Below are 13,170 nucleotides of genomic sequence, written 5' to 3'. Positions count from 1 at the left end.
GAGCCTGGGGCAGGGCTTGAACTCAAGACTCCGAGCCCCAGACCTGAGCTGAGAACAAGAGTTGGCCGCTTGATGGACTGAGCCATGCACGTGCCCCAATTTTATGCTATGTATATTTTACCACAATTGAAAAAACAAGAACTACAACCAAGTAGAAAAAATGAAATGCAAAAAGGGTTATGCATTCAACCTTCAGAGGCCAACCTTCTTCCTCCAGCTACAGTGTTATCTGTCCTCTGGTAGTGCCCTGTGTTAACGCCAGAACTGTTTTAGCCCCTGTGCTCACTGGGATCACCTCTGGCCAAGACAGCAGGGTATCTGAACCCAGGATTCTTCTTCCAAGAGTAAGCCTCGGATGGTTTTTGAAAGGCCTGTTGTGTGGTGCTTTCCGTTATTTTCCAAGGCATGCTATGGAAAGTAATTTCAGTTTTCTCAGACAATCTAAGCTTCTAATCAACTGACAAGTACCCTTTACTCAGAATCGTGATTTTTGGTTCCACTCACCCTCAGGAAGAAGTGTGCTTAGTGTTTATTGGTCTAGTGTTGTACTTCTCGTTGCTTTTAGGAAAGACTCTTTAGGTTGCCCTGCTTTTAGACTAGTCCTTACACTAAAAACAGCTGAAGTTCTAGAATTTTCTCTGGGCACAAAGGTGAGAGAACCTGTGATCCCTCTGGTGAGCTGGAGTAGGATGAGTCCCAAATCCAGTGACTGGTGTCTTTATAAGAGAAAGAAGAGGGAGATTTGGGCATAGAGGCAAGAGGAAACCCAGGAATAAAGGCCGTAGGAAGAAGGGTGAAGAGGTCGGGGTCAGTCAGCTACACATCAAGGGAACACTGAGGACTGCCAGGGGCCAGCGGACGCTAGGACTGAGGCATGGGACAGTTTCTTTCTAGAGCCTTCAGAGGAGGATGGCCCCAGTGGTACTTTAATGTCAAATTTCTAGCCTCTTGAACTGTTGGAGAATAAATGTCTACTATCTGAAGCCACCCAGCGTGCAGTACGTTGTCAGGTCAGCCCTCGGGAACCATACACTGAGTCGTGGGCAGTAAACTCAGATGTACTAATGATCTTGAATTCTTCTCATGAAAACATCAGTAAGATTGGCTAGCACTTTCTTTTTCTTTTTTTCTTTCTTTCTTTCTTTCTTTCTTTCTTTCTTTCTTTCTTTCTTTCTTTCTTTCTTTTCTTTCTTTCTTTCTTTCTTTCTTTCTTTCTTTCTTTCTTTCTTTCTTTCTTTCTTTCTTTCTTTCTCGTTCTTCTTTCCTTTTCCTTCCTTCCTTCCTTCCTTCCTTCCTTCCTTCCTTCCTTCCTTCCTTCCTTCCTTCCTTCCTTCCCCTTCCTTCCTTCCTTCCTTCCTTCCTTCCTTCCTTCCTTCCTTCCTTCCTTCCTTCCTTCCTTCCTCCTTTCTTTCCTTTTTCTTTTTTTTTCTTACAAATGGGAACCAGTAAAGGGCGGCTGTAAGGTTCTGAAAATGTCCCACCAACCCAATGCTATTCTTACTGGGAGTGACCTATCATTGTTCAAGGTCAAGGTCAACCACCGCAGGTGAGTACTGTGAATTTCTACCCGCCATCTTCTATTACGCAGAACTCTTGCTGTGCTTGGTTTTTAAGGGGTAGCACTGTATACTCACCCATGGGGCTTACCTGGGCCATATCATCTAAACAGTTGAAAATGTACTTTCTTGCTTCTTTCGACTTAATCCCCGTCTCTGCTTCATGGTCATCCGGTGTCTGGTCAAAAGACGCAAAAGCTGAGTGGTCATGTGAATTATTTCCTGGTCACTGTGGCTCAAACCCTGGTTTCTGCTTCTCACGGAGGGTCTTTTTCCCATCTTTCAGAGGACGCTCGGATTCTTCTTAAAGTGCCCTGCACACTTAACTCGTCCTCCACACTAACTCCTCTCTCTTCTCTCCTTCCCACAAAGACCTGTCGAGAGCCTGCTCTGAATCATATCCAGAAGGTTCCAAGATGACCAAGATATGCCATATCCCTGAAAACCCTACATTCTCCCCTAAGTTTAAGGGATAAGGTAAGATCCCATAAGTGGAAAAGCAGAAGCCCTTTTCCACATGGTTTTAAGTTGTAATTTAATTTTATTTCTCAAGCTCTCATATAGATAGCTGTCACCGCATGCCAGGCACTACTGTAAAGCACAAGAACTCATTGGGTACTCCTGACAACCATCCTAGGGAGGACAAACACCGACCCACTTTCCAGGGAAGAAGCAGGAAGAGCAAGCTCCAGGAGTGTGCCAAGGCCACGTGGCCGGGAAGCAGCATCTGGCCCCGGCGTCTGTTCTGTGCTGCCCCTCTGCCTGGGGCTGGACCATGCACGTGCACTGCACTGGCCTTGGTCTAGGAAGCTGCTGTCTCCAGTTACTGTGGGTTTCTGGATGCATCCATGGATGCTCACATTGTCACTCAAGGAGGGCATACCAGGAGCTGCTAGGATCCAGGCTCTGATCCCGGAAACAGCTGGACAAGGAGGACCGAGGCTCCAGATGAAGACATAAAAGTGAACCCTGCACCTGCCTGGCCTCACCCTCCTCCACCCCCCGAACTCTTTTTTACTGGACGTGACCTTGAGCTGCTAGCTCTCACAGCTGTCGAATGCCAGCCCCCTCATCAACAGCCTCGGAGTGCTTGCTTAGCTCTCAAATCTCTTTTCTAGATCTTCTGCAACTATTGGCCACACGTTATCTTTAAATCCTATTAGAATTTGGCTGTGGTTTCTTGTCAAACAAACAAAAAACACCCCCCAACAAACAAAAAACCCCCACCCTCTTGTCAAAAAACCCCCCAAAAAACAACAACAAAAAAAACCCACCTAAAATGAACACAAAGCATACTTAAGACTTGCATTATCTTCTCCTTCTCGGGAAAATACACTAATTTTAATTGCTAGGCACAGACCAAAGTGAAAGCAAAATACGTTTGCGTTAAAGTAAAACCACTCGGGAGTTGACAGTGTGCAGTGATGTGCTATACCACCTGCCGGCCGGGACAGACAGACCCCTCCCGGAGCCTTAGGACGTCATCTCTCCGAGGCCATTTCCTCTGCCTGGAAGACACTCTTCCCCCTTTAGGGCCCAGCTCAAATGCTCCTCCTGACCCTCTGGTTCCCTCCTCTTGGCCCCACGCTCTACCCCTACCAGCAACGGGGGCACTTGTGACAGCGGGGTGGAGGGGTGGGGGGCTCCCTGCATGCGTCCCTGGAATAGGAGCTCCTGGAGGACAAGGTGGGGCTCATTTCTCTCTCTAGCACACACCCAACAAGTCATTATGGTTCACTGGGATTTCATCCCAGGAGTTTAGCCACCAGAACTTGGGATCTGAGCTTCGCAGGCAGCTGGCCAAACAAAGCGGTGCTTTCGGACATTCGAATTCATCTACCTCGTGGATCAACAACGGTCGCCCCCTCTCCCGGGCTTTTGGCCGAATCAAAGCAAAGTGCAGGATCAGTGTGGCAATGGCAAGAGCTCCCCGCCAACTGGATGGTGCCCCTCTTCCCTGAGTGTTGGGCATGGGTGAGGAGTGGTGGGGACGCTCTTCCTACCTTCAGCCTCCACAAAGGATACGGTGAATCTGTGTCACGGTTGAAAAACCTAGTTGTCTTTGTCCCTGCACTTAATAAATATTCAGCTGGCAGACCCTGTGTTTGTGAAATATACCGAATCTGCAAGAAAAGAGGAGAATGAGGTCAGGGCGTTTCCTGTAACTGGACATATGGTATACCAATGGCTCTAGTGCCTTTGAGAAAAATGACAATTTTATAGGGAAAGAAAGAATAGAAGCAAGAGGGGAAAGAAAGAGGAATGAGAGAAAAGCAGTTATGGGAAGCAAGGTTTCAGGGACAAGGAAACACCCCACAATCCCACCCACAGGTCATGTTATAAAGGATGTGCTTACTGTGAACACCTGAGCTATCTGGACCCACCTGATCATACTCAGAAGCTCCTGGATAGAGCGGCCAGCCCAGGAACAGCTCAGCAATGACACAGCCCAGGGACCACATATCAATTGCCTCACAAAATGGTAGACCAAGGATGATTTCAGGGGCCCTGCAAAGGAAGAACGAGAGAAATCATTAGCAACTTGAAAGTGCAGGTAGCAATTTGTGTATGAATTCTACATAAAACCCTATCTTTCAAATCTGGGGTGCCATTACTGCTCCCCTCTAAAGGGCCTGTGGTTCTTGCACTGTGCGGCAGTGATCCCTCCGTTCTTGGGCCTGGTCCTCCCTGTCGGCAGGGAGCGTGGTCAGATGACTGGCTGAGATGAAGGGTAGATCTGTGGCTCTAGAAGGATCTAAGGGAACCACATCCATTGACTTCATTACCATTCTACTCCAGTTGGATGAGCTAATAACCGCTTTAGAGATACCTGGGAGTTACCTTTTGTAACTGAAAACCCAGGAAACCAATCATAGAGAATGCCCAGTTTTTACAAAGGAATTGTGAAATATAAATGTTCTATTTTCAGCAATATTAGAAAACAGGTCGCCTCTACCCAGAACAAGGGGATTAAATCTAATATTGGTTAATGTCAATGATCCCCCTTCTTAGGAGTCTGAATCACACTTTTGTAAGGAAACATTATTATTATTTTTTATCATCAGCTTCTGAAAAAGTTAGTCTCCTAAAATGTCTTCAAATATTACAGTTATGCAACCCCGTTCATGAATCTATAGTCTGGGTACCAGTCAGAACTCCATTATAAACCCATTCCTGCCTGTGGGATTATGTCCCTTCACATGAGAGACAAGGTTACATGCTGGAGCTTCCGAAGGAAACCACCTAAACTCAGAGGGAAATTTTCACACGCAGTTAGTAACGAAAACCAAGGAGACCACACGGCGCCCTTTCTTTTCCAAGAACGTGTCATGATGAAGTAGGGGTACGTTTTGGAGAAAACCACGCTCAAATGTATGAGATATGAACCCAGCTTTGAAAAAAACGTGGCTCAAGGCGCTCGGCTGATAATGAAATGCACTAGCCCAGCTTCTGTTTTCTCTGTAAATTTCCCACTTGATTAAGCAATGCCAGAAGACGCCACTCTCCTACCCTTTCGGGAGCCTGGCACGTGAGCAGTGGGAGCTGGGGAGGCGGCTCTGTCTGGGTGATCTTCACCAGCTAGCACGGGAGGAAGGAGCGAGGCTGCGGCCAAAACAGCCCCACTCGTCTTGGGAGTGTCAAGCTGAATCTCCCCCACTTAAGAAAGCATCTCCCTACGCTACTCTTTTACATTTGCTCTCGTTGCTGACCTTTTTTCTCTAGATAACAACGTCAAAAAACAAAACCCAACATGTTTTGTCACAACGTCTTGGTTTTTCGGAAGAAGGAGTTCCCTCGCTTTCTTAGGGCTGGAGACTCAGCACTGCTGCCGGGTGCTTCTAGAGTGCCCTGGTCATCAGTCTGGGTGCACGACATCCTTTTGCCAGAGTCCAGGGCTGGGTGGGTCTCTTCCCAGGCTTGGCGGGAGGGAGTTACTCTGGGTGTGTGGGGGGGGGGGGGGGGGGCGGGGCGGGGGGGGGGTGGTGCAAGCTGCCACTGGCCCTACTTAACCTGTCTGCCCTGTCAGCTCACTGCTGCCATGGAGGCTCAGCCTGGCGCCGCACCCTAGCTCTGTGGTCTCTGTGTCCTCCCATCCCAGGTGCTGACTGTGCGCGGGAACACGGGATGCTGCTGTCGCCCCTGTGGTGCTGCCGCACCGGGGATGCCCGTGCTGGTTCCAGGTACGTCTCTGCTGGACTGTCCTATGTTGTGGATTATTTAAACAACAACGACAACAACAACGACAACAACACATCCCTTGGAAGAGAAGGGGGTATCCGAAAAGAACATGACAGAGAAAACCACACACTCTTACTACGTGTGTGTCAGAACCTGCCCTCCTTTCTGCCCTCTCTGCTCCAGGGTCGGCGTGTCCACCTGCCTCCTCCCACATGCAGACTCAGACCTCTTCTCTGGAGAAGATGTCCTGTCCCGGTTCCCGCGAAGCCCCCCTCGGGCAGGCTGCTGACACAGGACAAGCTTCTCCGCACCTCTGTCTCCCTGTTCCTGTGACCGGGACCCTTGCCCCTCGTAGCCTCCAGGTCGGGTCTTAGGAACACACCCTGGGCTGCTCTCACGGGGACATCTCTGGATTCGACCATGGGGCCAACCTTCCTATCAGGTTAATCACCTGGTTCTCATGCCCCTAAGCAGGCCACTTGGAACCCGTGGAAATCCGTTTCCTGGCTTCTGTTCCCTGAGGATGTGCAAGACAGAACCCGACACATAAGAGTGACGCTTCAGTGACGTGCTCTGGCAAGAAACACTAGCCGTGGATTTGGCCAACTGACGTTATGTGAATAGGGCCTATGAAGACAGCTCTCGGTCCATTTTCTTTTCTTTTCTTTTTTTTTAAAGTTTATTTATTTCAAGGATGGGGGAGGGGCAGAGAAAGAGGGAGACAGAGGATCCTAAGCAGGCTCTGTGCTGACAGCAAGACAGCCTGCTGGGGGGCTCCATCTTACCAACCATGAGATCATGACCTGAGCTGAAGTCGGACGCTTAACTGACTGGGCCACCCAGGCGTCCCTCTACCTGCTTTCTGTTAGAACATGAAGTGGTAGCCATGCATGGTATCAGGGTATGTACAGCAGGATAGTTTTCTTGCCGTGACCATAATGAACGAATGCTCAAGTGTCAGGCTAGATGGCCGGGGGACAAAAGAAATAGAAGACGGAGTCTTGTCCCCTCGGGGCCCCAGTGCTGGGACGCCAACGCCAGCACACGTGACAAATGAGGTCGAATATACTACTGGTATACAAGCCAAACCCGCGGACACGAAGACAGAGCTAATTCAAGCATACGGACAAGCTCCAGCATCTCCCATTTTAAGAACTAAAACGGCACACAAGAACAAAGCGAAGCACACACAAAAGCAAGCCCTTTCTCCAGCCCTCCGTGTCCCTGCAGGTGTCACCCTATTCCTGCCCCTGCTCAGCCGAACCTCACGGGGGTCTCCTGCAATTCCACTGTTTTGTGCCCCCCCACCTCCCGTCTTGCCACCTGTCTCTTACTGGACTCCGCCGAGGGGTCTCCACTCAGGGGCCACGCCCATCCGGACCCTCAGGGTCATGTTGTCATGTCGCATCCACGGGTCAACTTCCCTCTGTGACCCGAGAGCTGCATATTTCTCTCACGGTTGACATTCGTCCCGTTTTGAAACACACCATTCGCTCCCACAGCTGTCCTGCCTCTCCGTTTCTTTTGCTGGCTTGTCCTCTAGCTAGCTGCTGTGGGACGGCAAAGCCCTTGGACCCCTGGTCTCCTCTCTTTTCATCTTTGTTCTGGGTTAACCGTTATGGGTTGAGTTGTCTCAAATGCCAAAAAAGACATGTTGAAGTCCTAATCCCCGGTACCTCAGAACGGGACCGTTTTTGGGAACGGGGTTATTGCAGATGTGACTAGCGAAGATTATGTCACTGGAGTAGGGTGAGCCCTTAAGCCAACAGGACAGGTGTCCTTACGGGAAGAGGGAAACTGGGACACAGACGCAGAGGGGAGACAGCCGCGTGGAGATGAAGGCAGAGACTGGAGTTATACTGCCACCAGCCAAGGAGTGCCTGGGGCCACCAGCAGGTGGAAGGGGCAAGGAAGGATCTTCCCCGAATGGTGTCAGAAGGAGTATGTTCCTGCCCACACCTTGATTTCAGACTTCCAGCTGCCAGGACAGCGGGAGAGTAAATAGCTGTTGTGGTCAGTCCTGTGTTTTCCGGGAACTGTTTCTGCAGCCCCAGGAAGCTGACAGAGGAATTGTATGGCAGCCCCACGTCCACATTCCATTCATATTTCCAAACGTCCATCTCCACGCTGGACTCTTCTCTGCTCCGCACTTACACTCTGAAGGCCCAGCACCTGCATGGGAATGACTCACAGTCGCCTCCAACTTAGTATGTTTGCGAGGGACGTCTTCTCCTCGGCCTCCCCTCCCCAACGGCAACGGGTCCCTGTCTCTGCCGGGCTCATCTCGCTGAATGGGATCCCGGCCCCTCCCGCCTGCTCCCCACGCTGGGAACCTGGGATGCTCTCCGAGCCCCTCCGCTCCCTTCATCCTCGCCACCAAGGCCTCAATGCGGCGGCCCCCGAGTATCTCTCGGCCCGGCCCCGACTCTCCACCTCCACCGCCACCCCTCTGGCCCTGGCCACCCCGTCGCACCTGGAGCTCCCCGGCGGGTCTTTCCTTTCGTCCTTCCGTCCTCCATCCGCTGTCCGCACAGCTGCCCGAGCAGACAGACCACCTCTCCCTTTGCTCTCAGCCCCGCAGAGATTCCCCACTGAACCCTGAATCCCTCCGTGACCCTCAGGACCTCCCTGCCCTGCTCTCCACTGTCATTTCCATTTCCATTTCTAGGCTCCTCCTGGACCTAGAGCCTTCGTGCCGTGTTGTGCTGCTGCCTCGAAGGCTCCCTGCACCGGTGCTCAGATGGCCGCCTCCTTCTCATCCTTCAAACCTCAGCTTAATTGTCACCGCCGCAGACAGGCGTCCCTCGACACCAGTTAGTCTCCATCTACAGTGCCGTAAATGTCACTTTACAGCACTTCTCCAATAACCCGCTACTGTCCGTCTCCCCCTGCTACGTCCACAGGGCAGCACAGGGTGTGCCATTTAGTAGCCACTCAATCAATAAGGATTTGCTGATTGAATAAACCTTTATTAAATATAAGAAAGCACTAAAATATGAGATTCAGGCAGAAAGTTCTAAGGCAGCATAAACAAAGGGGAGCAGAAGGGGTCAATCTTGGTGGAGGAATGGAAGCTTGGCACCAGGAGCAAGGTGTCACCCGCGGGAGAGAAGGCCTCTGCGGGTGGGAGTGGAGGCCCAGAGGACACCTGCCTGCCATGGCTCCCGAATTCCAGCAAGAAGGAGAGTGGCAGGGGTTTGCAGGTGGCTCTAGGGTCCCGGAGGGGCTGGAAAGGGCTCGAGGTTTAGGCCTCTACCCTAACCCCTACTGGTCTCTTGCCCTTGGTTTCAACCTGTTCCAACCCACCCCGAAACGCTTCCTCATTCCTTTTCTCTGCACACGTGATACCCTGATCACATCTCTGCCCCTCTCCTTCCTCCTCAGACACAGGCTGCCCACCTTCTCCGTGCTGCCCACGCCGGGGGATGAATGCGTCAGCACCAATAACCAGTGCGGTCCAGTAACTATGAACCGAGCACCTGATGTTCCCAACACATGTTCCCATACCTGCCCCCTCTTTTTTTTTAATTTTTTTTTTTAATGTTTATTATTTTTGAGACAGAGAGAGACAGAGCATGAACGGGGGAGGGGCGGAGAGAGAGGGAGACACAGAATCGGAAGCAGGCTCCAGGCTCCGAGCCGTCAGCCCAGAGCCCGACGCGGGGCTCGAACTCGTGGACCGCGAGATCGTGACCTGAGCCGAAGTCGGACGCTTAACCGACCGAGCCACCCAGGCGCCCCCATACCTGCCCCCTCTTTTTTTTTTTTTTTAATTTTTTTTTTTCAACGTTTTTTATTTATTTTTGGGACAGAGAGAGACAGAGCATGAACGGGGGAGGGGCAGAGAGAGAGGGAGACACAGAATCGGAAACAGGCTCCAGGCTCCGAGCCATCGGCCCAGAGCCCGATGCGGGGCTCGAACTCACGGACCGCGAGATTGCGACCTGGCTGAAGTCGGACGCTTAACCGACCGAGCCACCCAGGCGCCCCCATACCTGCCCCCTCTTTTTTTTTTTTTTTTTTTTTTTTTAATTTTTTTTTTTCAACGTTTTTAATTTATTTTTGGGACAGAGAGAGACAGAGCATGAACGGGGGAGGGGCAGAGAGAGAGGGAGACACAGAATCGGAAACAGGCTCCAGGCTCCGAGCCGTCGGCCCAGAGCCCGACGCGGGGCTCGAACTCGCGGACCGCGAGATCGCGACCTGAGCCGAAGTCGGACGCTTAACCGACCGCGCCACCCAGGCGCCCCCATACCTGCCCCCTCTTAAGCCTTCTGGAAGGCAGGGTCTGTGCCTCACTTGCTCCATAAATACCTGCTCAACACCCAGGCCTAAGTAAGGAAGGTGCTTTTTCACCCGGCTCTCAGTAATCCTTGGGGGACCGAAGACCGTTCTGCTGTGATCTCGCAGATGCCTTGTTCCCTTTTCTGCTGGTCCATAAGGCTCTGAGCTCCTGGAAGTCGAGACGCAAGCCTAAAATCTGTTTCTTTTTGTTCAGCGCACCTGAGGCTCGTTCACTCCCGAGGGAGGTGAAAGCCATTCTTACCAATGGTTAGTGTGACTGAGAAGTTGGCTCAAGGTCCATCCTTTCACTTACTTGACTATCCAAACTGCCATTTCCTAAATGTCTCTGTGTCAGGCACTGTGCTGAGAATCAAAAAATAAATAAAGCACACCCCACGGCCCCTCCGGGAGTTCACTGTTTAGCTGGAGGCAAGACGTGCCAACAGCTGATGTACAATGGGCCAGAGTGTGTGCCCAGCACATGATGGGAAACTAACTGGGGGGAGAAGGGGCAAAGCAGGGAGGGCTTCCGGAGAGACGTGTGAGCTGAGTCTTGGTAAGTGGACGGGCCGGGGTGGCCTCTGGGCACAGGGCAGGGTGAGTGTGTGCCCCATCCCGCCCTGTCCCCACGTCACAGCTCTGTCTGTAGCACCTAGTACGGTACCTGGGCATGGCAGGCGCTGTCTCCACATTTGTACAGGAATCTTTCTGTGTCAACCCCACACCCTTCAGGGGCACCAGTTCCCCTGAAGCTGGCACCGTCCCCTTGGCAACATGCCCTATGACAAGAGGCAGACTACCTGGCCTTTCTGTTTCAAAGTTTATGCAGTTTAAAAAACAAAATCACATTCTGGGCTCCCCCATGGGGGCCGTTTCTGCTCTCGGTTCGGTTCCACCGCAGGTAGGGCTGCTGGCTTGGGAAACGGGCCTTTCTCACTGGGCTCAGAATCACCCAGGCTCTGTTCATGACTCACCCTTCCTTTGCCACCCCACGGAATTCTCTTAGAGAGTCTCCTCATTGCTATTTTGGGACATCAAACATACTTTCAACATACATGAAGTGTCAGACAAAATTTGCACCTAAGAAAGAGAGAGACTGTTCCTTTCCAACATTCCCACAGTAAGACACAGAAGATTCTATTTTTCTATAGAAAGAGAATAAACAACTGTTGTTTTTAGCACATCAATTATTGAAGCTTTGGTATTTCGCTCACTAGTTTTCTGAGCGGCACGCAGAGCTGGTAGGGTATTCCCAGGTCACGTCCAGACCACATGACCCTGTGAGGGAGTGACCCCAACACAGGTGTGGAGACCACAGAGTGGAGTGGGAACAGCACACACTCGGGGGCCCCGTGCTCGCGGGCGGAACTCGGTGCTGGCGCATTCTAGCTGTGCCTCGACTTCCTCATACTGCTCTGAGGATGAAATTAAACGGCGTCAGGGGAAGCGGCCAGCATAGGGCCTGGCATAGAGCAGGCAGTCAACACGTATTCACTCATCTATAATACGCTCAAGTCCACGTCGTAGCAATTAACACAAAGAGCATCCTTTTTCCTCCTTTTTTAAAGCCCACTTTCCTCCTTATAAGTGGAAACATTACTAGGAAAACGGCTTAAGCATTTTTGTTCCATTTATTGCTGTAAAAGGTACAACAATTAATATAACCAGCAGCAAAACGCCCACCAACTAACTTCAGAAAGAGCACTGCCCAGCCTACAGGCCCCACGTCTCCCCTCGCACACAGAAACGCCGTCCTAAGCCTGCATCCCCTTTCGTGCTACCTGGCTTTGGCTCTCTGGCCTCACCTGGCCTCCCGGCCAGATGTACGACCAGAGTCCATATCTTGGTCGTCTTCACGGTGCACTAGTAAAACAAGAGCAGGGTTCACGGCCACTCCCAACTTGGGCAATAAATCTGCAACACTAATCAGAGAGCACACGGACAACCGTGCCTTTCTGGAAAAATGTTACTCAATTTCTCTTGAGTTTTTATTTCACCGTCTATAAAATGTGATTATTAATCTCTCTCTCTCTCTCTCTCTCTCTCTCTCTTTTTTTTTTCTCTTGTCTCTACAGCAGCATATGAAGACAAATGATGGTCGGTAGAATTATAAAGCATTTTGAACTCCTTGGAAGCAAGACACTCTATTAGGCCATGGTATTTTATAATCACTGATATTATAAGGTGTACTTGAATTGAACTGCAGAGAAAAAGCCCGTTCCCACAAATATATGTAGATTGAAAATAACCTCAGTATGGCTGGGGCAGAAGCAATCAAAATGTAAAATTGTATTTCAGATGGGCTGTTCAATCTTACGTTTCCGCTGCAAAAATAAGGGGACTTGGAAATGCTGACACGAGCTCTGAGCCACTATGTGTGCTGGTGACCCGGGGTGGGAGGCAAGGGGTCACATCAAAGCAACACAGGACCGGAGAAAGAGGAGAAATCCGAGGACTAGAAGGAGGCTATTTTAGAGAAACTGAACCGCAGAGCTGAAGGATCTGCATGGAAGACAGCGTGCAGGGTGAGCGCAGGGGAGCACGGCAGGGCGGCCAGGTGGGGAGAGAATACATCCCCTGGCCACTGGCGGGCTGCGAGGAGAATGGGGAGCAGCGTTCCTAAGAGAGGCATTCATACCACGTCCGGGGGACCCAGGAAGGTCCAGTGGAGATCGAAATAGTGATCGGGGGGCCTGGCGAAGCCACGGCCAGCCTGGGATTTTTGAGAAAGACACAGCTTCCTTAGTGAACAGGAGACGTGAGAGAAAGAGCTTTGTCTTTGACCAGGGGGCCGGGTAGATGCGAAGGCCAAAGGGACCCAGGGATGGAGCTGCAGGGACGAGCGACGGGGTGAGGCCGGCCAGGAGCTCCCTTGTTGCGTTAGCTTGTACTGAGCCGAGGTGATGTGGACCCTGTCTGCAGGTGATGGCCTGACCAAACGCTGTGGACCTTAAGGTTTCTGGACACGCTCCACCGGGGAGGAGTCTTGCCCCGTAAGCAGCTGAGGACGGCACTGTGGTGGGGGGCCGCTGCGGGGGGCCGGGTCTGACTCTGAAAGGAGAGCTGGCCAAGACGCCCCACTCGTGCCTGTGGGCGGCTCCAGCCCAACGATATACATGCACCCAAATCCCTGCACAGATGTCCTAGAAGT

General features: G+C 51.4%; 1 protein-coding gene across 4 annotated transcripts in view; it reads right to left on the bottom strand.

Moving 5' to 3' along the window:
- HIPK2 (homeodomain interacting protein kinase 2) overlaps positions 1 to 13,170 on the bottom strand; it is a 190,128-nt gene that overhangs the window by 58,586 nt on the left and 118,372 nt on the right. For all 4 annotated transcript variants that reach the window (XM_058724109.1, XM_058724108.1, XM_058724111.1 and 1 more), the window contains exons 3-5: positions 3,941 to 4,064; positions 3,560 to 3,679; positions 1,648 to 1,734 (exon numbers count right to left, since the gene is read on the bottom strand). In XM_058724109.1, coding sequence (XP_058580092.1) covers positions 1,648 to 1,734; positions 3,560 to 3,679; positions 3,941 to 4,064 — 331 coding nt within the window. The remainder of the gene's footprint in view (positions 1 to 1,647; positions 1,735 to 3,559; positions 3,680 to 3,940; positions 4,065 to 13,170) is intronic.

The sequence above is a fragment of the Neofelis nebulosa genome, chromosome 4 (assembly GCF_028018385.1).
Source record: "Neofelis nebulosa isolate mNeoNeb1 chromosome 4, mNeoNeb1.pri, whole genome shotgun sequence".
NCBI lineage: Eukaryota > Metazoa > Chordata > Mammalia > Carnivora > Felidae > Neofelis > Neofelis nebulosa.
The sequence above is the reverse complement of the archived record's forward strand: the minus strand, read 5'-3'. Positions and strand labels throughout refer to the sequence as shown.